The 27,080-nt window shown below is 47.9% G+C and overlaps 1 protein-coding gene across 1 annotated transcript; it reads left to right on the plus strand.

The window, feature by feature from the left end:
- Positions 1 to 25,291, plus strand: LOC142016795 (3 beta-hydroxysteroid dehydrogenase/Delta 5-->4-isomerase type 1-like). Its single transcript, XM_075001062.1, has 4 exons — positions 1 to 126; positions 384 to 602; positions 13,136 to 13,300; positions 24,336 to 25,291. Exons 2-4 carry the CDS (start codon positions 449 to 451, stop codon positions 25,163 to 25,165), a joined length of 1,149 nt encoding a protein of 382 aa, XP_074857163.1. The 5' UTR covers positions 1 to 126; positions 384 to 448; the 3' UTR covers positions 25,166 to 25,291.
- The last annotated feature ends 1,789 nt before the right edge of the window (positions 25,292 to 27,080 follow it).

The following is a 27,080-nucleotide window of genomic DNA, read 5'->3' on the forward strand; positions in this document are numbered from 1 at the left end:
TAAATAAGGGAGGGAGAACAGGAGATAACAATAGCACTAGCTGTGCCGTATATAAATACCAGCCGCTCTCTGGCTCCCGATTTCTGAGCCCTAGCAAGTCAGATCCAAGGCCAGAGACAGAAGACTGTGAGTTTGGTTATTTCATGCACTGATTTTAATAGTTAACATCTTCACATTTATGAGTTAAAATATCTAATTAGTAAGTGTTTAGTGATTTGCCATGAAAAATATACAGGCAGCTTCTCAGTGAAATTATTTGACAGGTTAATGAAGTTATTGAGTTAGGAGTGGTGTCTGAAACTGGCTTGTTGTTTTCCCAGGCATCATCACTGGTTTCACAGGGCTTCCTGAAGGTCATGTTCTATCATTTTCTTCCCTCTCAGGAAGAGGAGCTGCTGTTCCTGGGTCTGGAGCTGACTGGTTTGAAGCTTGGGAGCAATCAGGTACCATGTCTTTGGCTGGGGTGAGATGCCTGGTGACAGGAGCAGGGGGATTTCTTGGCCAGAGAATTGTTCGTTTACTTCTGGAGGAAGAGGAAGAGCTGGCTGAAATCCGAACCCTGGACAAAGCCTTTAGCTATGAGGCATACAAAAGTTTTACAGGTAAGTGACTATTGTAAGAGGCAGTGGGGTGGGAGAAGGGTGTTCTTAAGCTATATTCTTAAGTAGAACCTCTTGGAAAATTTCCCCTCTCATAGATTTGCAGATCTGGGACTGACTGACTTCAAACCTACTATGTTCCATTTGCATCCCCAGCAAAGCTCATTAAATGTGGCACAAATATCAGAGATACTAAAATGTAGCTTCACTGCACGACCCTTGGGGCTTCTACATCGTACACAGGATTATTTATTCGCGAGTGGCAATTATGGAAGTCACCCACAGAGTTTCATTACTTTGATGTCTACCAGTCAAAATCATTACAAAATTCCTCACTGTTGATTCAAAAGGGAATTTTCATCTGCAGAAACTGAGAAAAAGAGCCCGCCTCAAAACAGCCAGGGGTGCCACAAGTTGGGAGTGAGGGGAATTGGCAGTGCAGTGAGTAAGAGGGTCTCCCAGGCTATGTCTACACTAGCCCAAATCTTCAAAATGGCCATGCATATTCAGCGCCTCATTAGTAATCTTTGGAATGGCTATTGGCCTGGCCATTTCGAAGATTTGGGCTAGCGTAGACACGGCCCAAGACTGAAACAGTGGCCGATTCTGTAAGTCAAGAATGGGATACACACATTGGCTGTAGCCACACTTGGCCAAAACTTCGAAATGGACATACAAATGGCCATTTCAAAGTTTTGGCCAAGTGTGGCCACAGCCATAGAGATAGATGGGGACAAGTTTAACTCTTGTGAATTTATTATCACAGTAGGGCCCAATGGCCCCAGCCAAGAGTTGGGCCCTTTTCTGCTAAGCACTGCTTAGCTAATCTGTAATAAGAGACAGTGTCTGTAGTTTCTACTGGATATACCTCCTTATTAAAGACAGATAAGATAATAGGACTTGTTGAAGAATTCAGGTTTTGGGCTCTTCCCTGGCCATCTTCCTTTCTTCCTACAAGTTTCCTAGTAGTAATGAGGTTTGAGTTATTTGCCCAACATTACACAGTAAACTTCTTGGAAGGTTATGAATTTTGTAAGAGCCCAGTTTCTTTCAAGGAGCATTCCTCATCCTTTGAAAGTGGCGACTTTCATGTCTACCACAGCAGCTATCACTTTAAAAAGATTTGTGCTCACAGAAGGCCCCAGTTTTAAGCACTGATTTCTAGTGCCCAGGGTACCAAACATGGATAACTAACTCTGCACCATTCCCCACTGGGAAGAGTAAAAGAAGCCTGGCATAATGGTTGTAATATTATTGTTATGGAAGAAAACTGTTCTGGGAGATTCTGTGACAGAAAATCTCAATATAGTAGCTGCCTTATTAAATCCAACATTGATGTAGAGATGCAATTAGATTTGTTCGCCTTTGTAATTGCACTAACAAGAGACATCCACAAGACCCCTAGGACTTCACAGTAAACTAGCTGATCTGGGACCAACAGAGTACAGTAAACTCTCCACTTGACAAACCCTGATTTAACAGACTTTGGAAATAACAGACATCGTCCACCAGCCCTCTGCCCCCCAGCCCCAATAAAGAAATGCTGGTGACTCACAAGAGGCTCCGGAGCAGAGTTGCAGGAGCGGCTGGGGCTGGGGCTGCCGGGGCCAAAAGAGGCTCAGTGCTGAGCGTGCAGAGAGCCCGGGGAGGTGGAAGGAGCCAGGACAGCATGTAGCCTCTCTCGTGGTAATTGGGAGAGAGCGATGGAGGAGTGAGGGGAAGAATGGGGCAGAAGCGCAGAAGAGAAGAGGGAGGGCAGAGGACAGGAGTGAGTGATGGGATGGAAAGGTTAATGCATCATCATACAGTGTAACCACTTGGACTTAATGGACCTTCGACATGAACAGACACCCTTTCCCCCCATTAGTCCGTTAAATCGAGGGTTTACTGTAGATACGTACATATAAATGGCTCAGCTTCCCAATGCTAAATCACATCAAGACGTTACAAATCATTTAATTCCTTACAAATTAATATAAGTTGTAGTTTCAATATTTTTTAATCAGTCATATATTTATCTAGGAATTGATGGAGGATGTCTGTAACACTTCGCTGGCTATAACTCAGCTGTAGGTAGGAGCTATTTATAGGAAGGTCTATAATAAAGCACACTTGGTGAATTTTTCAGAACTGCCTAAATCATTTAGAAACCTAAATCCTACTGATTTTCAGTGTTTGCCTGTGTTTTACAGTACGTAGAAGACAGAGACGAATAATTTTGGGCAGCTTAATATAACTGAACTGGTCAGGCAGACACTGCTTGTAGGAGTAGTTAGAGTTTATTAAAATAGTCATCAAATTCCCAAGCACAGGCTGGCCAAGCAACAGGCAGAGCCCTCGTTTACAGTTCAGGTGACACAAAGTGTGGGTCAGGCAGACAAAACATGTGAACAGGCTGCCCATTGTCTTACAACAGATGACACTCAGGATTATGTACACTTATAAAATACAACATACCACAGTGGAAGGAATTGGCTGAATTTCTTTCTCCCCTCCTTGCCACACCCTGCCCCTCGCCCGTATCCTTCCGCCCCCGCCCCCACCCCCACACACACGTTTTTCGGTAGCTGGTCAAAGACTAGGCACATAAAAGTTCTTTGTTCTCTGTCTCTGCCACCCATCTTTGTAATAGCCAGCCCCTAGCCTTAATTGCTCCTCCTCATTGTTCTCCTCATCCCCTCCAGGTCTTTCTTTTCCTTCCACACCGCTGCACATCAGGAATAACACAGGAGTGACTCACTGAACTCACTGGGAAAAGCTGCTATAAATGAAAGGTGAATCTGGCCCATTTTGTACTCCCAAAGCAGTTTCCACTGACTTTTGTAGGAAAAAACCTGGCTTATAATGAGCTCATCTTAGCTCTACCTCCCAAGTACACCCTTTGAAAGTTTTTCCTGCATTTTATAACATACACTGACTGCACAATCTCTTAACGCTAAATAAGATAAAGGGAAAAAACAGCTAAATACAGGAGACATCCTGCACTGGCTGTAAGATGTTGGTCAATTTTCAAATGACAGTTCCCATTTGCACGTGAAAAGCCTTCATTTGCTCTAACTCATATAGAGGAGCTTTCTCGTGTCTAACGTGTATGTGTTAGAATTTACCCTCCCCCAAAACACTGTGCTCATAATTATTGATTTTTATTACTGTAACGCCTAGGAGCCCCAGTCAGGGAGCAGGACTCCATTATACTTGATATGCTGCAAACACAGAACTCTGCACCTTCTGGGGTTTGCAGGTAACAACCCTAATGTTGGTGAATGTTAAAACTAGCCCAGTAACCGCATATTTACAGAATTGTCACACATCATGCCTCTGAAGGGCTGGTCCATATATACAATCAAGCATTTCAGGTATATACTGTCATGGCTCCTTCCCCACTCTAGCAAGATAAGTGCCAAAGTGGGGGCCAGCAAAAGTACCTCCAAAACCTTATCCACCAGGTTTTGGTATAAACTCCCCTCCCAAAACCCTGAAAAACCCTTAGATTTTGGGGATAAAATTCACTGCCACCACACAAGTAATAATAAAGAAACCAGGGAGAGACTACTTGGGAAATCTCAGCCCCAAAAGTAAAAACCAGGACACAAACATCAACCAATACCAGGTTAATAAAAAGAAAAAGAGAGAACTTTTATTATTACAACAATATTCGTGTTGCAAGCCTCATGACTAGGTGGAAGAGTTACAAAGTAAAACACAAGGGGAGTCTCCACCATGGGCCTAGAACTTAGTTACAAGGAGAGTAAAAGAACATTTCTTAAAAGTGCACAGACATCAGATCCCACTTCCCAAACCATAAAACAATAAAGCCGAACGGACTTATCTAAACTTTATCCTACTTGCAGAAGATTGGAGGGCCTGTTCTTGGAAGGAGATATTCTGTGTCTCTCTCCCTCATGGCTGGAAAGAAGAAAAAGCAACAGAGGCCAGAAAAAGGGAGGAGCCAAAAAATTCAATTCTTACCTACATTCCTATAGGCCAACCCCACCTGGCTAAGGAGCTTAACCCTTTTACTCCCAGGCTGCTGGCTAACCCTCAGGATCATGACACACACCCCCAAATCACAGACGGTGCTGGACGGCCTCTGGCCACACTGGCTGTGATTTCTACCTGGAGATCTGAGATAAGACATACAAAATAAGTACATGCACACATTACATTCTTAGCAAATACGTGAGAAATAACAAACTGCTCCCACATCCGTAGAGTACCAACACAGATATAGAGAATGTCCTATGTAATTGAGTCCAGAAATTCCTTTCGGGTGAGGGCGTCAGCTGCCTTGTTAGAGGCTCCTGACATGTGCTGGACATCAAAGTCAAAGTCTTGGAGTGCCAAACTCCATCGAAGGAGTTTCTTATTGGTTGTTTTGACTGAATGAAGCCATTGAAAAGCAGAGTGGTCAGTCTGAAGATGGAAGCGTCGCCCCCACACATAAGGTCGTAGCTTCTCTAGAGCACATACAATCGCGTAGCACTCTTTCTCTGAGACAGACGAGCGGCTTTCTCTTTCAGACAATTCTTTGCTGAGAAATACAACAGGGTGAAGTTGTTGATCTGGTCCTTCCTGCATAAGAACTGCTCTTACGCCATGCTCAGAAGCATCTGTGGTGACAACGAAAGGCTTGTCTTAGTCTGGGGTCGTCAGCACAGGCTCAGACATAAGAGCCGTCTTGAGGTGGTTAAAAGCTTCCTGGCACTGGTCAGTCCACTTGGCCCCGTTGGGCTCGTTTTTCTTGGTTAGATCTGTTAGAGGTGTGGCGACCTCACTGTAATGTGTTACAAATTGCCTGTAATACCCGGCCAACCCTAAGAAGGATTGAACCTGTTTTTTTTACTTTGGGACAGGCCAGTTTATTATAGACCCTACCTTGGCCTGCAGTGGGTTGATAGTGCCTTGACCCACCTGGTGTCCAAGGTAGGTCACCCTGTTCAAGCCAATTTGATGTTTTTTTTGCCGTAACTGTTAGCCCTGCCTCCCTTATGTGTTGGAAGACAGCTTGGGGATGTTCTAGGTGCTCCACCCATGAATCAGAAAATACTTCCCAGAGGCGTTTCATTTCCCTTGCCAGGAAATTGGTCCCAGAATCAGTGAGGATCTATGAGGGCCAACCTACCCTGGCAAAGATATCTGTCAGTGCCTGGGCCACGTTCCTAGCTGTCATGCTGCCTCGGGCCATGGCTTCCGGCCATTGGGTGGCAAAGTCCACTAGGGTCAATATGAACTGTTTCTCTCTGGGGGCCTTCTTAGGGAATGGACCTATAATATCCACAGCTACCTGCTGGAACGGGACCTCTATGATGGGAAGGGGTTGGAGGGGTGCCTTGATCTGGTCTCGGGGCTTCCCCACCTTGCTGGCATACCTTACAAGTACGGACATAGCCAGTGGCCTCCTGGCCCATCCCCGCTCAGTAAAATGACCTTTCAACTGGGCTTTGGTTCGGCTCACCCCAGCATGGCCACTAGGGTGATCATGGGCTAAGCCTAAGAGCTTTCCCCGGTACTTAGTAGGGACCACCAACTGTCTCTGAGGATGCCAGTCCTCTTGGTGTCCTTGGCAAAGGGACTCCCGGTATAAAAGTCCTCTTTCTACCACAAGCCTGGTTCTGTTCGAAGGGCTGAGAGGCAGTGGTTCATTTCTGGCCGCCGTCCAAGCTCCTTGGAGGTTCTCATCTGCTTCTCGCTCTGCCTGGAACTGGTCTCTGAGAGCTGGAGATGTCAGCTCAGGTCCCACAAGAGGCAATGTAGGAGCGGAGGGCACCTGTACAGGGGAGGGATCACTTTCTTCCAGGGTATGGGGAAGCGTTGTAGATTCAGCTGTCACTGCCGACTCCATGGTGTCCCCCGTGGCCAACTCTGACCCTGGCACTGGCTGTCCCACCCTCTCTGGCTCTGGAGCCAGCCTTGCCTGGGGCTCAGGAAGTGGGTCACAGGCCATGTTTGCAGCTACTGGTCTGAGTTCAGGCACCATCACTGAAGGGTCCAGTGTGTCTGTGTATACAGCCCTGGTAGGCTCAGGAGAGGTTTTAGGTGTGGAGGTCTGGTTAGCCTTGCTACGCGCGACCACTCCCACGCTCTTAACCTGGTTCACATGGTTGGCCAAATCTTCCCCCAGCAGCATAGGAACAGGGTAGTCATAGACTGCAAAAGTCCAAGTCCCTGACCAGCCCGTGTACTGCACTGGTGACTGAGCAGTAGGCAGGTCAAAGGGATTAGCCTTGAAGGTTTGAATGGTGACCAGAGTCTCTGGGTCAATGGCCTTGGGGTCCACTAGAGACTGGTGGATCATTGACACCTGTGCTCCGGTGTCCCTCCATGCAACAATCTCCCTCCCTCCCACACTCACAGTCTCCTGCTGCTCTGGGGGGATCTGTGAGACATCGGGGCCTGAGGCTTCTGGGGGCAACCCCGGAGTGATGAGCTGCAGCCTGTTGGTGCTCTTGGGACAGCTGGCCTTGACATGCCCCATTTCATTACATTTAAAGCATTGCTCCATGGGTGCACCACTGGAGCTTCCCAGGGGATGGCATGGAAGGACAGGGGGAGCTCTGGAGTCTTGCTGGAGGTGTGTAGGGCCCTCCCCTGTGAGGTGGGGGCCTGGGGGGTGCCCAGTTGTCAAAGGTCCCTCTCAGACTGCTCTCCTGGCTGCTTTTGCCCCTCAGCTCCATCCATCGGGCTCCGAGTACTCCTGCCTCTCTTAGGTTTTTCGTTTTTCCATCCAGGATGTACCCTCTAATTTTGCACAGAACCCCCTCAAGGAACTGTTCCACCTGCATCAGGGGAGATATCTCTTCCCGGGTGTCGGCTTTCTCTCCAGGGAGCCATGTTTCCCAGTTTTTTAGTAGACGACTGGCATGTTCAGGGAAGGGTGTGGTTGGGGTCCACTTGGAGGCCCTGAAGCGACACCGGACCTGTTCAGGAGTGAGTCCCATCCTGAGTCTGGCCTCTTGCTTAACAGTTCATAATCATTCACCATGTCCCCTGGCAGGTCAGCTGCCACCGCTAATAGAGGACCAGTGATTTGTGATCTTAACTCCATCATGTACTGACCAGGAGGAATGACGTACCCTTGGCAGGCCCTCTCAAAGTTGAGGAAAAAGTCTTCAATATCATCCCCTACTTGGTACACGGGGAGTCTCCTGGGGGGCTGAATAGTGATGGTGGTGGGGTTGTTAGGCGGAGTACCTGAAACGTCCGTCCACTTAACTTTTTCCAGTGCAACTTGGGCCTCTAGTTCTGCTCTCCTCATCTCTGCCGCTACCTCGGCCAGCTTTACTTGTGCATACCTGTCCTCGGCTTCTCGTTCTGCACGCCTGTCCTCATCTGCATGAGGTACTCCATCTCTTTGTCAGTTAGAGGCCAGCCTGCCTTTGAGGCATAATCCCACATAGAGAGTGCTGGGGAGGGAGAAGTAGGGCAGCTGCCAACCCCTCCGGCCTCCTCAAGTCCCCTTGGACTCATCGGAACATGCTCCTGTTTCCCTTCTCCAGGGTGTGAATCTTCGCTGGAGCTGGACATCTTGCCTTGTTGTGAGGCTCCTTCTACCTCAGGGTGTTGTTTAGGAAGGGTTGATTTCTCTAGGGCTACTTTGCCTGATCGCAAAGGCATGTACTGGGCTCCTTCCCTGCCCTGTTCTGGCTTAGCCATCCAGTTGTCCCAAAAGCTAAAAAAAAAAACAAACTGCTTGGGATGGTCTGTGTCTGGCTACAAGTTAACCTTCTGTCTGCCACTCCCTGAGGCAGCACAGAAACAAAAGAGAAAAAACAAAGGGAAAAGAAAAAAAAATTCAAAGCTTGCAACACAAAAGAAAAACCTAACCGTCTGTCTGCCCCTCCCTGAGGCAGCACAAAAACAAAAGAACAAAAACAAAGGGGAAAAAAGAAGAAGAAAAAAACCTGCAAAGCTTGCAGCACAAAAGGAAAACCTGTGTCCTTTTAAAAATCCTGGGTTCTCAGCATGATCCCACCACTATCCCCCTACTGCCACCATGTCATGGCTCCTTCCCAACTCTAGCAAGATAAATGCCGAAGTGAGGGCCAGCAAAAGTACCTCCAAAACTTTATCTACCAGGTTTTGGTATAAACTCCCCTCCCAAAATCCTGAAAAACCCTTAGATTTTGGAGATAAAATTTGCTGCCACCACCCAAGTAAAAATAAGGAAACCAGGGAGAGACTACTTGGGAAATCTCAGCCCCAAAAGTAAAAACCAGGACACAAACATCAACCAATACCAGGTTAATAAAAAGAAAAAGAGAGAACTTTTATTATTACAACAATATTCATGTTGCAAGCCTCATGACTAGGTGGAAGAGTTACAAAGTAAAACACAAGGGGAGTCTCCACCATGGGCCTAGAACTTAGTTACAAGGAGAGTAAAAGAACATTTCTAAAAAGTGCACAGACATCAGATCCCACTTCCCAAACCATGAAACAATAAAGTCTAATGGACTTATCTAAACTTTACCCTACTTACAGAAGATTTGATATACAAATAGAAAATTGATTTAAAGTATTTTGAAAATGTGAGCCGGTAATAATAATGTGAGCTATAAAATGAGTAAGTGTAAGACAGACCATAGTCACTGGATATGGAGCACTCTTTCTAGATTACTAACACTTTTGTACATGTCAGAAACTTAGAACTTCGAATCACTTAATGAACCAGCAGTCAAATCAGAAAGACTAAATGAGGACCATAGATAGATACAGCCCCTACCAGTTAACCATAACCAGTACGCCTTATTCATTTAGAATGAGGCTCACTGATTAACTGGTTAATTGTTAACATCCCTAGATAGACACAGAGATATACACACACATATAGAAGACAGGAGAGAGGAGAAGTTGATAGTTAGGAACAGAAATCAAAAGTTAGGAATTACAGAAAATCAATAAGGGAAGTAAAGGGGCACAAGGCAAAATCTATGGCCAGTCAACTTAAGGACAATAACAAGGAAATTTTTAAATGTATTTGGAACAAAAATAATCCTGCCAGTGGTACTGGTCCATCATTAAATGGAAGTGGTAGGATTGTCAATAATAATTCAGAAAAGGCAGAAGTGCTCAAAATATTTCTGTTCTCTGTTTGGGGGATCTAGATGACACGTTTCATCATGTGGAGATGCAAGCTCTCATTCCATTCTACCAATATTTCTGTAGACTGTTAATGAACAGCTACTAAATTTTGACATTTTTAAATAAAATGGACCAGACAACTTGCATACAAGAGTTTTAAAAGACCTAGCTGAGGAACTCACTGGACAGTTCATGTTGGTTTTCCATATGTGCTGGGGCATAGTAGAAGTGTCAGAAGAATGGGAAAAAAGGACCACTTTTTAAAAAGGATAAGAGGAAGAATGAGGTGGTCATAGACTTGTCAGCTTGATGCCAGTCCTGAATAATAAGGAATGAGTGATAAGAAATACTATTAATAAAGAATTGAAGAGGGTAATATAATTAATGCAAATCAACATAGGTTTATGGAAAGTAGATCCAATCAAACTGCTATAAGAGGGTTTTTTTTTGAGATTTCATGTTTGATTGCTGATATAATGCACTTCTGCACCACATGACATTTTGATTACAAATCTAAAATAATACAAAACCAACAAGTACACACAAAATACACTGGAACCTCCTTAAGCCAGGTGTCCCTGATCTAGGAACATCCATGGTTCAAACCCTAACAGAGGGAGGAAGAAGTGGCTCTGGGTTCTACTATTCCCTTGCCTGTCAGCTGGAGGACTCTCAGTGCAGTGAAGAATTTGTTGGAGGCTTTCCTCCACTGTTCCCGTAGCGGTGGGAGGGGGCAGTGATACTTGGGATCAGCCGGGGGCGGGGAGCACAGAGCTACGTGTGGGGCACCACATAAGCATCCCATCCCCATCTGCCATGCACTCAGATCCCACACCTCATCCACCTCACGTATCCTCCCGCCCTCCCAGACCCCGCACCACGAACACCCATGGTCCTGAAACATCCATAATCCAGCATAGCCTCTTCCCCATGTTTGACAAATTTCAAGTGTACTGTGGTCTAATTCCAGTTGTTGGTTTGGGGGCAGTGTTCCCTGTAATCTGAGCACTTCAGTGGCCACACAAGAGAGAGTCAGGTACTGCCCAGCTGATTAATATATGCACTACACGGTGTACATGTAAGAAGAGCTTTGTTCCCCACCCCTCCATAGGCTGTTGTCTGGTACTTGGTGGCAGTGGAAAATATTTCTTCTTTAAGAAAAAAAAAAGGTTGTATGGTTTGTCCCAACACATTCCAGAAAGTAGCAAATATAGGAGGAATTACTTAAAATTGTAACCAGCACTTAAAAGGCTGCAGCCAGCGCATAGGGACTGGAACTTGGGGGGCGGGGCGGGGCAGGTTGCTGCAGCACTCCCTGATGCAAAGTGGTGTCCATTACCCACAGGGTGCGCTGTTTGGTTCAATACCTTTCAGCACCCTCCACTGTGACCATTGTTCCAGCGCCTCCAAGACATGGGTAAGGCCATCCTTATCCCTGTGCTGAATACACGGCTTCCTAGGACCCCGCAAGTAACTGGGGCACCAGACACAGCTGGCTGTGGGGAGGGGAAGCTATAAGAGAGCTCAGCATGCTTTGCAGCTGACTGTGTGTTTGCTGGGCGCACTGGGCTGAGGGGAGCAGGATGAGTCTATGCCCAGTTGCCACGAGGTCGGTGTGTTTGTTTAAGGAGCTACAAAGAGAGCTATCCTTTATGGAGCTGCACATCTCATAGAGCAGGAAGGGACCTCAGGAGGTCATGAAGTCCAGTCCCCTGCCCTGTTGGCAGGACCAAGCACCACTCCCATCACCCTTTTTTAAAAAAAAAAAAAAAAGGTCTATTTGCCCCAGACCCCTAAATGGCCCCTCTAAGGCTTGAGCTCACACCCCTGGGATTAGCAGGCCAATGCTCAAATCACTGAGCTACCACCACATTGGAATTCTTCTGTCCTAATTTCTAGCCCCCCAGCCCCAGCCCCACTCCCGTCTACCCGCAGCTCAGGGCTGCAGGGGTATGGGCTGGCTGAAGCCCAGCTGCCCGAGTGACTCCTGTGGCCAGCAGTCATGCTTGGGGCTACAGTTCCCGGTGCAGAGAGAGCAGGGGTCCTCCTCAGTAGCAGCACAAGGAGGTGCTGAAGGAGCCCTGCCCCTCCCCACTTGCAGCTTGGAGCCCCCACTCTTTCAGGCCAGCTTCGGACTCCGCACCTCACCCCCAGTATTGGGTGTGCAGGCTCAGGGGGCTGACTCCATGCTGAGGAAAGGATTCCCCCCTTCTCCCCACAGGACACCCAACCTGTGCCTCACGCCCCATAGGTTGGAACAAACACTTCCTCTGGCTCATTATCCTCCCTCACTCACAGCTGCCTCCCCACTGTCACCCCATCACTGCCTCTCCTGCCCCAACAGGTCCCCCCGTTCATTCCCCTGCCCTCCCATTCACTGGCGCCTCCCCCTGACAGTCCTCCTGCCACCCCCCACTGCTTCCCCTCTTGACCCCCATTCCCTACCTCTTTTGCCCCATGCTGTCTTGTTACCCAGCCCCTCTCCCTCACTCACTGCCTTCTCTGCCCTCCACTCAGTTTCCCTGCCCCCATTGTCCCTGTTACCCACTTACGTCACAGGGCAGGAGGAACTGACATGGCTGCTGCTCATGGGTCCCCCATCCCAGGGGTGCTACACTTTGCCATGCTGCCCGCGGCTGTGCCCAAGGGCATGACCCACCTGAGGATTTGCTGCCGCTTTGGCCATTCTGCACCCCAAGAGTTGGCTTTTGGTGTCCCACAGCTTTCCAGCCATCTCCTCTTCCTCATCCAGCAGGCCAGAGGCGACCCAAGTAGGAAAGCAGTACCGTGTGCTCATCGGTCAGCTCCGAGCATGAGCATGTTGTTAGCAATAGAACACTATTAGCCTACCCAGAGCTATTTTTATTATGGATTATTCTCATTGTGTTACTTTTTTTTTCCAGCCTTTTAGTTTTGCGCAGGGTTCAAAATGACCTGCCTTTCCTGTTTTTGGTTTTGGTTTGTTTTTTTTGGGGGGTGGTGGTGGTGACATTTTAAATACCTTTATCAACATCATGCTAGCTTGTCATTTAACACATTTGTTTGCCCAAAATGCTTCCTAGCAATCCTGAATCCAATAAAATCAGAATTTTTCTGTAGTGTTACTTGTGTGAAACCATAGTCCATCAGCGTGATAGTGTGTTTAATGTGGTTAAACTAGTTTTAATAACATGCATGTGGCAAATTTTCCAATTCTGTAAGCTTATGTTTGTGTTGCTGAAAACCTTTTGGGCAGGGATAGGGGGCATCCCTTTAACAGTACTACATAGGGCATGACAAATCCTGAGGGTGGCCCTGGGCTGTGGGGAAAGACCATGCATTTTTGCCTGCCCTGTAATACCTTGAGCACTCAGTGCCCTACAACTGCAACCACAAGTCTTTTGGCTCAGCTCCTCATTACGCCCTTTATTTCTGCTCCTTGCTATGCTGAAGTCCCTTTCATGTTGCTTTTTCAGATTTCAAGGGTCAGACTCAGGTGACGATCCTGGAAGGGGACATCCAGGATGCTACATTCTTGCAGCGTGCCTGCCAGGGGGTCTCGCTTGTCATCCATGCAGCAGCCATCATTGATGTTTTGGGCCTTGTAGAGACGAAGGTTATAAGGGAAGTCAATGTTACAGGTGAGCAGAGTGGATTTCCTTGACTGGTTGAAGCCATGTGTCTATAGCAATGATCATCATCTGCCTACATTAGGAAGTTTGTTCTGACCTAGCGTCTGATTCACAGGGTTGCCCTGTGCCTTGTGCACTCATACACTGTGTGCAAAATTTTGCTGGGCTGATTGGGCAGCATCGTGTACCCACTTTGCAACAAACATAAAGTGGCAGGGTGGTGCAGAATCAGGCCCTAAGCCTAGAACTGGGGACTTCAGGGAGCAAAGACACCTGTTAATTTCTTTCTTCTGTCACACCTCTCCTTCCCTGCCAAAGCCCTGTACAAATTTATTCCCTACAACAATAGTAGTTTGGATTAAGGTGTCACTGGCCCACTGGCCCTTTTCAGTATCCATGTGCATCATCAAAAAGAGGAGAAGCCTTGTGTCCGCTAACTTAACTGGCTGAAAAATGCACAGAAAGGTATTTTTAATTTCCCTGTCTTCCACAGCCCTCCTGGCAGTTGCCATGCCCCTTCTCCTCCAAGGCTTCAGAGATTTGCCTATGTTTAAAGTATTGCAGGTTTTAAATAATTATTCTCACCTCCAATAACCACCTCAGCCCAGCACTCCCCGTCTGTGCTTCCCCTTTCCCCCTGTCTCGCCCTTGCCCTTTCCTCTGCCTTTAGCTCTTTTCCAGCAATCCCCAAAGGCAGGCGGTGTTCCTAGATTCTCCCAGCTGCTCACTGTTAAAAATCCATCATCAAACTGAAAGGAGGGTTTAAGAGATTTCCCTGTCACTGATGGAGTCCCCCTTCCCGCATCCTCCTGTATCACCCCTGCCCTCACTTGTCCCTGGGGCTCATTCAGACAGTGCAGAGAAGCAAAGATTGTCCTCACATCAGATCATTATCCCCACTTGAAATTACACTTTGAACGCTGCGCTGTGCTCCCCAAGTACTCAGGGAATCCCTAGACCTGCACCACTGAAAACCAGTTGATCTGCTCAGGTCTGCCACACCGCTGCCTTGCCTGAGGCTGCATCTACTCTGCAAGATAAATTCGAATTTAGGGCAGTTAGCTTGATATCACCACGTGTATGTCTACATTGTACATGTCATTAGCTTGATTTAGGGAGCACTACTATAGAGGTTACAAAATTGCTGTTCCCTGACAGGTATAGTGTCAAGCTCGAATTCAGAAGTTCAACTAAGGGCCAGTGTGGAAGCACCCCATTTTAAAATCGAATTTATCAGCCTCCAGAGGTGTCCCGTAGGTAACCCACAATGCCCCATCATAGAAAGTTATGGGAACGAGGGAACAGTGGGATCGCTTCAGTCGATGTTAGCCAGTTTGTGTGTGGCAGCAATGACTCGACTTTGTGAGGAGCACATGGGAAGTGAGGATGGCCCAATTCAAACTGATAAATTCCAGAATTAGAAACCTGATATAGATACATTCAAATGTATCTCATAGTGTAGATGCAGCCTGAGAAAGTGTTTTTGTTTAAATGACTGTACGGCCCAGTCCTTCACGCCTTGCTGCAGCAGGGACACAGGGCTTCTTACTGGCAAAGGGAAATGCATCTGTGGTGTGGGAATCCTTCGGGGAGATATTGACAGCCCAGCATGGTTCAGATCAAAATTAATTGCTTTTCCATGTAGCCAGGTGTAACAGAACATGGCAAGTGCCCCTGCATGGCCACTCATTAGGACTGCTGTGAGGGGGCTCCAAGAACACACAGGGCTGGATTCCCCTCGCTGTGGGTGCTCCCTTTCAGCCACCTGCCAGACCAGAGGGAGGGGAACACCCACTAGGATCCATGACACAGAGCTGGGGTTGCGTTTCCGTTATAGGAAGAGAGGGGAAAGGAGGAGGGAAGAGAGAGAGGCACGTGGCAGTCTGGATTTGCTTTTATCAGCCATGAGCTCAACTGGCACCAACTTAATTTCACCTTCTGAGAAGAAAGTTAATTGAAAGTGCCTACAAATTTCAGCAGAGAATGCGGCTGGCCAGGCTTCTGGTGGGAGGGGAGAGGGAGAAATCTGGCAAATGTAGGGGGGCTGGCGGGGAATCTATCTATCCACCTATATATAAAATTCTGTGAAAGCCAAATTTAGTAAAAAATTATAACAAGAGAGAACCTGGGGAGTATAATCAGTTCCTTCCTTTTGGCAGGAGAATGTTAGGGACAGGATTTTGAAGGGTCTCAGCACATTTGTAAAACAATCAAGTCCCCCAAAATAACAAGTGTCTCTATAAGATGCTGACTACAGCTAAAAATTAAAAATTAAGTCGGCAGGGAAATTGTTTATTACAATTACCTCTCAAGAGCACCAATCCCGCTCCTCAAAACCAGAAGGGAAGTCAGGGGCACAGGGCACTAAGAATATCCAAAACACATGTCCTCAGTGTGTGATAAGTACTGAAGTCCCCCTCAGATTCCACCTGTGAACACTGGCTCATTGATGTTCTGCTGCCCTGTAGCCATCCCAGAGCCCAGCTGCACACATGGTGCCCTGACACGATGAAGCGGTTTTTTCTGTTTGGTTAGTGAACCCATAGAATAAAGTCACATGTCAAGTGCACAGACAGTAGCTTTTACAAGCCAGAACGCTGGCACTGCGCAGGCTCTAATTCTGATTCGCTCATGTTGCTAAAGAATTCTTCTGTTTACATAGCAAGTTCCAATCCATATGGTGAGGATAAAGGCCTGGCCCCCTGCACAGGAGCCAGATCCCAGCTCTCTGGTTTATTCAGGAGAGACGCAGAATGTGAGAGGGAACCCAGCTGTCTCTCTCCACCTCCCCTCCAACTGAATTATCTGGCAGGTGCCCTGTGAAGGGCATCTCATGGCATTTTCTTCCCACACAACTCCCTCCTCTGCAGATGTTCGGATTTGGCCAAATGCCATCACAAGATTACACTTCCCTCAGTGACCTGACACACCTCATGGCAAGCTCATTTCAAATCCCTTAGTGCATTTTATAACAATTAAATGCAATGAAGAGTGAAACACTGGGTCTGAGAATTCAAACCCACAGGAGTTACGAAAGGGAGCAGTTGAGAGCAAATTAAACCGTGACTTTCTCTGTCACACAATCACATGCAATTTATTAGTGATGCAGCTCATTTTTGTTTGCTGACCTTTGTTTGTTCAGACTAAAGATATTAAATACAATTCATCCTCCTCCCCCTGTGATTGAAGGACTGAGGACTGTATTAAGTCCTGGCTTAGGTAAAAAGTCCTTTCAAGTCTATGGGACTACTCATGTAAGTAAGGAATACTTAGCATAGCATTATTGAAGCTTAGGATTGGAAGAAACCTCGGGCGGCCATCCTGCTTAATGCAGGACCAAATGCAACTAAATCATCTCCGTCAAGGCTTTGTCAAGCCTGGCCTTAAAGAGCTCTAAGGAGGGACAGCCCACACTACCTTCCTAGTGAAATACAGTAGGGTCTCAACATTTGCAAGGGTTTGGTGGTGGGAACCCTCACGAATGTTGAATGTCACAAATATGGCAGCCCCTGGCTGTCGGCACTCCATGCCTGGAGCCCCGGGGGAAGCGGTGGCTGCCAGCACTCCTGCCCACAGTCCCAGGTGAAGCGGCGGCTCCAGCCGCTTATGAATAATTGAATTCGCCAGCCTTAGGTTTGCGAATATCGAGACCCTACTGTATTTTTTTTCTAATATCTAGCCTAGACACCACGCCCACATCCACTGCAACTTGCAACAACTGCTCCTTGTTCTGTCATCTACCACCAAGGAGAACAGCTGAGCCCTGTTCTCCTTGGAACGCCCCCTTCAGGTCGTTGAAATCCCTCCCTCATTCTTCCCTTCCTCAGACTATGAGAGTAAGAATGTGCAGGACTAATCCATTTAGTATTTGCTTTATTATACACAACATGAAATACAAGCAAATTACCATTGCTGGGAATACCTGAATGTTGTGTATTTTGACACTATTTTATTTTAAATCCACATCCTTAATACAATTTTGTGTTTATTTTTTATTTGGGTCAGCGCTATAGTGAACAGATGCTATTTCTGAAAATCTCACCCACACACTCCATATTTGTAATTCATTAGTTTTCCCCCTCTTTTTAAAAATGTTTCACAAGAATGGAAAGCTAATTTAGATTTGTCCCGAAAAACCCTGTATTGCACATTATCTAGACATAGGTCCTTATATGAATACGGTTTTTAACTATTTTATCCTGGGCTGCTTAACAATAGTGGGTTTTTTCAAAACAAGGTTTTCTTTACTTCCTAGTGCCCCATACATTTTTTCTTTATTTTTCTTGCTAAAGACTGCAGGAATTCAGTATGCCAATCGTGAAAATCAACAATTCCTCCTTCTTTTCTCATTATTTCACTGATCTAAATGTTTTAACTAGTGTTTCTTTCTCCTTTGATAAATCTACAAGAGGCCTTTTAGTCCTCTTAGCTATAGGAACTTGTTCTGGATTTTACTGGCTTTGCCTTTTGCATTAACGAATCATTCTCGTTTGGACACTCCCCTCCGTCATTTCTAGCTGTGATTAATTTAACACTCTGCCATGTTGGGAATTTGTTTATTTAACTTTGTTTTGCTGTGCTCTGAAGATGAAGTTGAGGCCTTTGGTGTATGCATTACCATAGCTTTTAATGTGAAAAATAATCTTAAGGTGCATTTTAAAAATACTTCTATTTAATACACAAAGTTGTGATAAAGAGATCATCAGAATTCCAAAGTGGAAAGCAGCAGCCCGAAAATATGAAAGTGGAGGGTGCAGTCTGCTCTTTGTACATTATCCCATAGTCTTGGATTACATGACTGTGCTCATTATCTTGGTGGCATCCTAGTTTATTCAAAGCCTGATCTAAAGCTGATAGGAACGACTACTACAGATTTCAGATGAGTTAAGCTCATCCCTATATAGCAAAGCACTTACGCACATTTCTGTCTCAAGAAGGATGGAATGTGACACTGGTACCTCAGGACACTGGACAAAAGGTGCATATGTAATGAGGCAGTGGTTTAGAGATCCCTGCTTCAACTGTCTAAATTTGAAGTCAGTGAAATTACATTGAGTTTACACTAGTACAAATGCCAGTGCACTGTCTCGTACGCAGATCAAACCAAGAACAAGTACAGCAGTCCCTCGATTTATGCGAGGGTTGTGTTCCCACGCACCCTCGTGTAACTCAAATTTCACGTAAGTTGGGGGGCAGCTTTTTCCCCAGCAGAACACATGTTCTGCAGCCGGGGAAGCAGCAGGAGCACCTGGAGCTCCTTTTGAAAGATAAGTTCTGGGGTTGGGGACGGGCAGTTAGGGAGGGTTAAGCCTGGTGGTGGGCTGGGGCTGGGGCTGTGGGAGGGAGGAGTTGAGACAGAGCTGTGCGCATGTGGGAGGTTGAACTGGGGCAATGAGGGGAGCATTGAGCTAGAGGGGTAGCTCAGTGGTTTGAGCAGGCCGAGGGTTGTGAGCTCAGTCCTTGAGGAGGCCATTTAGAGATCTGAGGCAAATAGATATTTAAAAAAAAAAAAAAATTGGCAGGGATGGTGGTTAGTCCTGCCAAGAGGGCAGAGGACTGGATTCAATGACCTCCTTTGGTCACTTCCAGCTCTATAAGATGTGTGTCCCCCTGTGTTGTTATTATTACTCTTAAGTCATGCTCGGATGGGGAGCCAGGCCGTGGGGGTCTGAAATGGGGCCACACAGGGGGAGGGGGTTGAACTGGGGTGGGGAGGAGAATTGAGCTGGAGCCGTGCATGGGTGGTGAGCAGGACCAGGGGGATTGAACTGGGGTGGGGAGGAGGGTTGAACTGGAGCTGTGTGTGGGTGGAAAGCAGGACCGGGGGTGTTGAACTGGGGCCGGCGGGGAGTGGGATTTTGAGTTGCACTAAACTCATGTTAATGCAAGTTAAGTGCAACTCGAAATCGCACATTTCGAGAGTTCACTGTAGTTGTTTGATTAAAGAGCTTCTATGAGCTTTTATAGTTCAAACACAGGGCCACCCGCAGAGGGGAAGGGAACAAAGGGGGTTGTTGCCTTGGGGCCTGCTGATTTAAAAGGGCCTGGGACTTTGGGTCACCACTGCTGCTACCATGACAGCAACGGCAGCCGGAGCCTGGGCCCTTTAAATTGCCAATGGTGCTCCATGCAACATGGCCTAGGCAGCACTGGGAGCTGGCTGGGGGAGGTTAGCCTTCTAGCTGTGCCCCTTCCTCTGTATCCTTGCCCTACAACACACACACATATACACTGCCCAGGAAATGGTAAAGTCTGTTGGGAGCCCTATTCAAACAGGTACCTTCATTCCCCCTTGCCAATTACAAAAAAATCCCAAAATATTCAGTTTGGTTGTACTTACCAACTAAAGTGAGAAAGGGTTCCTGTCAGCCGCCAGAGTGAGGAAGTGATAATTTCAGAGGGAGCTGTGGGCAGCTGTTTCATGAGCTGCTATATTCCTGAGGGAATTCTGTACCAAAAATTAAAACTTACGTACACAATATTTTAATATTCTGCACATTTTACTTGTCAAAATAATCTAATCACACCAGTTTCAATTATTTTGATTAATTTATTTCAGAATACCTATCAGCAAACATGTCTGCAGTAATACAGCCAAAAAGATTCAAGAAATGGTTCTATCGGTATAGTAATGCAGAACCCTGCGTAGTGATTCATTTAACCTGTAGTAGGGACCCGTATTTCCAGCACATCCCAGAAGCAGTGCAAGGGCTGAGTGGCGTCAGGAGGAGCTGAGGGAGAGGGACGGAACTGCTGGGAAAGATCTGAGACTGGCTAGATTATCACACTTTTCTGGGATACTGGAGGTATCTCAGGAAAGGTCTGCCACATCTGAGAACACGCCTGGAAAAGTGGGCCCATCTGTCACCGTCCCTGTAACCCTCATTCTATGAGGAAGAAGGAATGGCCTGAAAGAGGTTTTTTTTCCAAAATTTGGTGCGGTGTAAACGGGCCAGATTTCAGAAAAGCCCATCTTTACAGGAAAGTGGAAAAAGATACAAAAACTGTGGTGCGCAATTTGTGTATGTTTCTGACATTTCTCCATAGCATAGCCATCATGTGAGTGTGAATTGGCGAGTTGTTCAGTATGGGTGGAAAAGTATAGAACAGGGTTTTTTTGGTTTTGTGAGGTGGGCAAGGAGATATTGTTAGAGCGCCTCCCCTCTGCAAACCCTAACTTAGTCCTAGGCTCTCTCATTCAAATCAGACATGTGTCCTTCCATGCCCCCAACAGAAACCTACTCACACCTACCGTTCCCATGTGGCCCTCCACTCCCTCCACCTGTCATCCTGTGTCTCTGGTTTCATCTACACTATATCATAAAGTCAATTTTAAGGCAGATAATTCAATTTTACAATGTCAATGTCTTCACTGCGAATGCCATTAGGCTGATTTTAGGGAGTGCTAAGGTCGTTATTATTACACCCACAAAGCGACACTGTGTACCTCCAAGTTTGAATTTGAAAGGTCAGATTAATGCTAGTGTGGAAATGGTATTTATTTACATTGACTTTACTGGCCTACAGAGGTGTCTCTTACGAATTCCACACTGGCTAGAGTGACCATGCATCCCGGTTTTGGCGGGACAGTCCCATATTTGGGACGCCAGAATGGTGTCCTGATTTATTTGTCAACGGGGCTAATTGCCCCATATTTTCAGGCAGCTGCCACCCACTTCCTCTGGCAGGGGGAGCCAGGAGCTGGATTACATGGCTGCCCCTACCCAGCTTCCCCGGCTCCCCTCTGGCAGCACGGCTGCCCCCCAGCATCCCTCAGCTGGGGGAGCCAGCAGTGGCCGCAGCAGTCCCACCTCACAGCTTCCCCCACTGGGGGAACTGGGAGCCTTACCCAGCTGCGGCTGCCCCATGCCCCAGCTTTCCCCAGCTGGGGAGCTGGGAGCTGGACTCACACAGAAGCACAGCTTCCCCCTCAACTTCCGTTGGCTGGGGGAGGTAGGCAGCCGCCCCGCTGCCCCCAGTTTCCCCCAGCGTGGGGAAGCTGGGGGCCAGGGTGGCAGCACAGAGGCCCCTCCAGCTGGTGGAAGCTGGGAGCTTCACTTGGCATGATGGCAACCTCCACAGGGCAGCCACCGCCTGATTCCCAGAAACGGGGACCATCTGTCCCATTTTGGCTGGGACAGCGTCTTTCTCTTTGTCCCATATTTGGGCAGGGGAGATACGGTCCCCCTAACAATGGCCCACGGTTTTCCACTCTGGCCGCTTCCATCTCCGCTGCTCTCCAGGTGCACAGGAAATAGGTAATAGGAAGCCTATAAATCTGAATTCGGCACCAGGAAGCACAGGAAATTGAAGTGGGCACCTGGGGCCATTTTGAATTAATTTTGTTATCATCAGCATGACAATTGCATCTACCCGTGAAGCAAATAGCCCCCACCTGGGGCGATGGCTTCTTCCCTGCACAGGATACATCAGGAGAGGCCCAGATTTTTTTTCAGCGCTGGCACCAGCCTACACCGCACTGCCCCACATGGCAGGTAGGCTGTGGGGGTCATGGTTGTATGAGAGGCTGAGAAACTTCTTTTCTGCAGTTCACATTTGTATAGAGACAGACCCCCCACCCCCGGCATTCCCCAGCCCCATAGGCACCATGCAGTCCGGGATCTATTCCCCACCCAACCACATGATGTGGCTAGCTCCCGACCCAATAAAAGCACGTGCCTACGGTGCAGTGCAAATCGTGCTGTCAGACAGCACCATGTCCTGGCTTCCACACGGTGAAGGCTCCAAGGCAGGAAAGATTTTTGGAGCTGGCTGTCTTCGCTATGTTTTTGGTGAGGCTGCATGCACCGGGGGGCTGGCAGAAAGCCAATGAGGGGAGCCAGTCAACAGGTCCCTCAACTACAGCCCACTGCCAGAGAAAGCCCCTGATGGGACCTGGCCCCGGGAGGGACCATCTCAACCTGACCCTCAACTACATCCCCACCCCTGATTGTAGGTGGGGGGGGCAGCCCCCACACAATGATATTTGGGGCTGTGCCCCACACCAGAGAAAGCCCCCAAAGGGACCTGTCCCCTGAAAGGCCCATGTCAACTGGTCCCTCAGCTTCCACGCCCCCCCCACCCACCCTATGGCATAATCCATCATACCAAAGAAAGCTTTGGAAAGTTGGCTCCATTTTAAGAAAGCACTTTTTGTTTTCAGTGAACTGAATTGTTTCCACGCTTTGCAAGCTGTGTTGTACCATACATGCTGTGCCCTTTGTGGGGGGGTGAGCTGAGGGACCAGTTGAGATGGCACAGTCACCTGGATAAGCCTAGGGCACAGAGTCATTGTGGTGCGTGGTCATGACAGTCCCCTGCCTAGTGCGCTAGATGGCTGATCAGGCAAAAGTCGTACCTAAAGGGAATAATAATAATAATAATAATGTGAAGGTGTGCTTTCATGGGGGGGGAAAGCAAGTGAACAGCCAGTCACCTTCCGAAGCCAGCCTATATGGCTTTCTTTCACCTGTGATTCCCTGCTTTTACGTCTTTCCTGCTGAATAAAATGGCCGTTTGCTTTCCATGGGAGGGGAATGAGGGCAATGCAATGTGGGAAGACGACATCACATACCCACACCCACTTGCAGGGCATTATTTTTTCCCCTCATACTGCACCAGCAAACAAAACTCAGAATGCTAAGGGGCTGAGGAAACTGTGGGGTAGGTTTCCACAATGCACTGCTGCAACAGTTGATGTTTGGTGATTTAGGGTGGCAGCACTAACCCAATTTTGTGGGGACATGCGGCCAATCACATTCAAATTTATGACACCTAGCTTTATAAAATGAAAGGTAAGAAAATCGAATTTTGTCATAGTGTAGGCATAGTCCCTGTGCCCCCACTCAGCCACTCCCCTTTCACCTGGAACTCTGCACCCTCTGCCCATGTGTCTCTGTACCTCCATCGCTGTCCCCATATATCTCAGTGCTCCCACTCAGGAATCTCCTTATCTCTGCGTCCCTGCCCCCTCATCCACGCCTCTACTCCCATGCAGCCCATGCCCCCGTCTACCTTCCCTCACTAGCGCATATGAGTCCCTGTCTCACCCAACCAGCAGACCCATATCCCACTTCCTGACCTGGCCTGAGAGGTGCTCTGGAGGAGGCTCTGGAGGGCTGGCTCTTTTCAAGCTGAGAGTGGCTGTTCTAATCTAGCACCACAGCACCTTCTGGTGGGCAAAAGCGAGAACTGCAGCGACTTTCCAACAGAAGCTATTTCCCGAAACAAAAAAATGCACAGCCCGTGAAAAATGCCTATGCGTGTGGCACAGAATTCCCCCAGGAGACATGATGTTTTAAGATAATAAACATGCTTTCCCTGGTTGGGGAGCACGAAATGTGAAGCTCCATCAGTAGTGGTGGTTCACTCTAGCTACTAGCAAACTGGGAAGCAGCACATGATGACAGATTTAAGGGCCAAGCCTTTTGGGGGCTCATCTGCATGGTGCTGCTGATTGGTCTGTGAACTGCAAAAGTGCTCTCACACAGAGCCTCACTGCCCCATCTGGACGCTGCTGGTATGAACTAAAAGCATCTACTTCACACTGATTAATCCTTTTTCAGACAGGAGTACAGTAACACATACTAAGTACCGCTTCATAGTTTGTAGAATTACAGAATCACAGAATCATAGGCCTGGAACGGACCTCAGGAGGTCATCTAGTCCAGCCCCCTGCCTAAAGCAGGCTCAACCCCCACTAAGTCATCCCAGGCAGGACCTTGTCAAGCTGGGACTTAAAAACCTTGAGAGATGGAGAATCCACCACCTTTCTAGGCAACGCATTCCAGTGCATCACCTTCCTCCTGGTGAAGTCGTTTCTCCTACTATCCAGCCTACACCTCTCCCTCTCCAACTTCACACCATGGTTCCTGCCACCAGGGTGTACACAGAGCAGTTAGCGTGTTCTGCAGTTCACCCTGTGGTGCCATGTACACAAGTGGGTAGGCTGTTTTGACTAGAGTGGCAGATCATCTTCAGTGGTCTTACTCCATCAAGCAGTCTAGTTGTTTGCTGCTGTACTAACAAGGTCCTCTTTTTCAAGGTACACAGCTGCTACTGGATGCCTGTGTCTGCAATAATGTCCAGCACTTCATCTACACCAGTAGCATAGAAGTGACAGGCCCAAACTACAGAGGAGACCCTATATGCAATGGAGATGAAGATACAGTGTATGACAGCATAATACGTTCTCCTTACAGCCAGTCTAAGAAACTAGCAGAGGCAGCTGTACTGAAGGCAAATGGCCAGGCACTGAAGGATGGTGGCATCTTTCTGACATGCGCTTTGAGGCCCACGTACATCTTTGGAGAAGGAAGTCCATTTCTCCAAGGTCACCTAGCTGAAAGCATAATGAACAACAACAACTTCCGGCGGATATCTAGGAAAGAGGCTCTGGTGAATCCTGTATATGTGGGAAACGTTGCCTGGGCTCACATCCTGATTGCAAAAGCCCTGAGGAACCCAGAAAAAGCCAAGCACATTGAAGGGCAATTCTACTACATCTCAGATGACACGCCCCACCTGAGCTATTCAGACCTCAATTATGAGCTGAGCAAGGAGCTGGGGCTCGGGGTTGACCCATGCCTGCCCATGCCGCTGATGATGATGTACTACTTTGCACTGCTGCTGGAGGTTGTAAGCTTCCTGCTTAGGCCCTTTGTCACATACATCCCCTCTTTCAACCGTCACCTTGTGCTCTTGCTGAACACTACGTTCACGTTCTCCTACAGGAAGGCGCAGCGGGATTTTGGCTATGTGCCCCGCTACAAATGGAAAGAGGCCAAGCAGCGCACCAGCCAGTGGATTGCTTCAGTGATTCCGCAAAGGAGGCAGTACCTGAAAAATAGGCTGCCTAAGCCCAAGAGAAATTGAGGCATGGCGATAGGAGGAGGCCCATAAGCAACCCGTGAGGGGGATGAATTGCAGTGAGACAACAACAAAGCATTGAAATATTACACCTGTGCAATGAAAAACTGGAACAAATAAAGAATATGAAGCTTTTCATTTGTTTGTGGTGGATGGACTGATCTGTTACCATTGTTACTGTATAATCCACACTCACCTCTACCTCTTCACGTCACAGACATTTGTATTTGAATAGATTCCCTTAAGAAATACTCAGACCTTGCCTTTCTCTCAACTCAATCTGGCTGGGTCTACACTTGCCCCCAGCTTGAAAGGGGGCCTGGTAATCAGGGTGATGGGAGATTACTAATGAAGCGCTGGGGTGAATATGCAGCACTTCATTAGACTAATTCTCCCGTGCGGCAACTTCGAAATGCTGCATATCTGTGGCCCCCTTTGCTGCCTTGAGACATCCCAAAGACAAGGGTCTCTGCTTACTGAGACATTCTCATCACGGGCAAGGCCCATGCGAGGGGAAAATGAAGGCCCTTCAGCAGGCCTTTGGGCTGCTCCTGTTCCTTCCAGTAGGATAGCCCTCCAGGGGAAGGGTTGGGGGAGCCCAGGGACCCTAGGAGAGAGGCTTCTGGTAGAGCTTCACCATTTCCCTCTGATACCTTCCCCCTATAGCTCACTGGTCCAGGCCAGTCTGGTCCTCAAACCTCATGCACCTCTCAACTCCTTCCCCTTTGTTGGCAGGGTGGGGCGGGGCTACCTTTTTTATAGTGAACCAGAAGACCTTTCCCTGGCAACAGGTGTCTAATTAGCCCTTCTCTGCTGGCTGGTCCTTAATGAGCCACAGCTGCCTCAACTCACTGCAGGGTTGCACTCTCTGGCTATGTCTACACTAGCACCCCGCCTTTCACAAGGGGGATGCTAAAGAGACACTTTGGGAGATGCTAATGAGGCACTGAAGTGAATAACTGATGAAGCGGGTCTTTGCCCATGAAAGCTTATGCTTCCAAATATCTGTTGGTCTATAAGGTGCCACAGGACTTCTTATTGTTAATGAATATGCAGCACCTCATTAGCATAATGGTGGCCATGGCACTTTGAAACTGCCGCTTTCGATCACACACGGCTCATTTACCTGAGGTCCTTTTTGAAAGGACCCCCCCCCACACATTTCAAAATTCCCTTATTCCCATAACCAAATAGGAATAAGGGGATTTCGAAGTGTGTGTGGGGGCCTTTCAAAAAGGACCCCATGTAGACAAGTCATGCATGATTGAAAGTGGCACTTTCAAAGTGCTGCAATCCCCATTACGCTAATGAGGTGCTGCATATTCATTGCAGTGCCTCATTAGCATAACCTGAAGTGTCTCATTAGCAGCCTCATTTCGAAGGGGGGGAGGGGAGGAGCTAGTGTAGAGCCAGCTTCTGTGACCTTAATTGGGAAATAATAAGGCATTCATCTAATCCCCACAATACCGCCTTCGATCAGGCTTTTGCACCCTGCAAGCTGAGGTCTGCCATAGTCCCTGCCATTTGTCAGGCTCTTGCAGCGTGGGAGGTGGGCTGCTGGGGTGGTAAACAGCCTCTGGCCACATTTTGCCTCCCCTGGGCCAGTTTCCCCTCCTTTCCTTCCATTTTGCAGGCTCCTTCCCTGCAACACACTCTCCAGCTAGCTTTTAGAGCTGCTGGGTGGGTGGTGGCGGACTTTGCTGCCCTGTCCCTTGTCAGGTGAGGGAGGGAGGGAGTAGACGCCCCCGCTTCCATCTTCTTGGGGATCTGTGGGCCCCACCATCCTTGCTTCAGGCCTGGACGTCCATCTTCATGGCTGCCGCTTCCCTTTACTGCAGAGGAAGTAGGCGGGGGCAGGTGGGGGTTGCTTCAAAGCAGTGGCGGGTAGTCTCCACAGCTTGCTCTGGAGTGGTGGTGTGTG

This window comes from Carettochelys insculpta, chromosome 1 (assembly GCF_033958435.1).
Source record: "Carettochelys insculpta isolate YL-2023 chromosome 1, ASM3395843v1, whole genome shotgun sequence".
NCBI classification, from domain to species: domain Eukaryota; kingdom Metazoa; phylum Chordata; order Testudines; family Carettochelyidae; genus Carettochelys; species Carettochelys insculpta.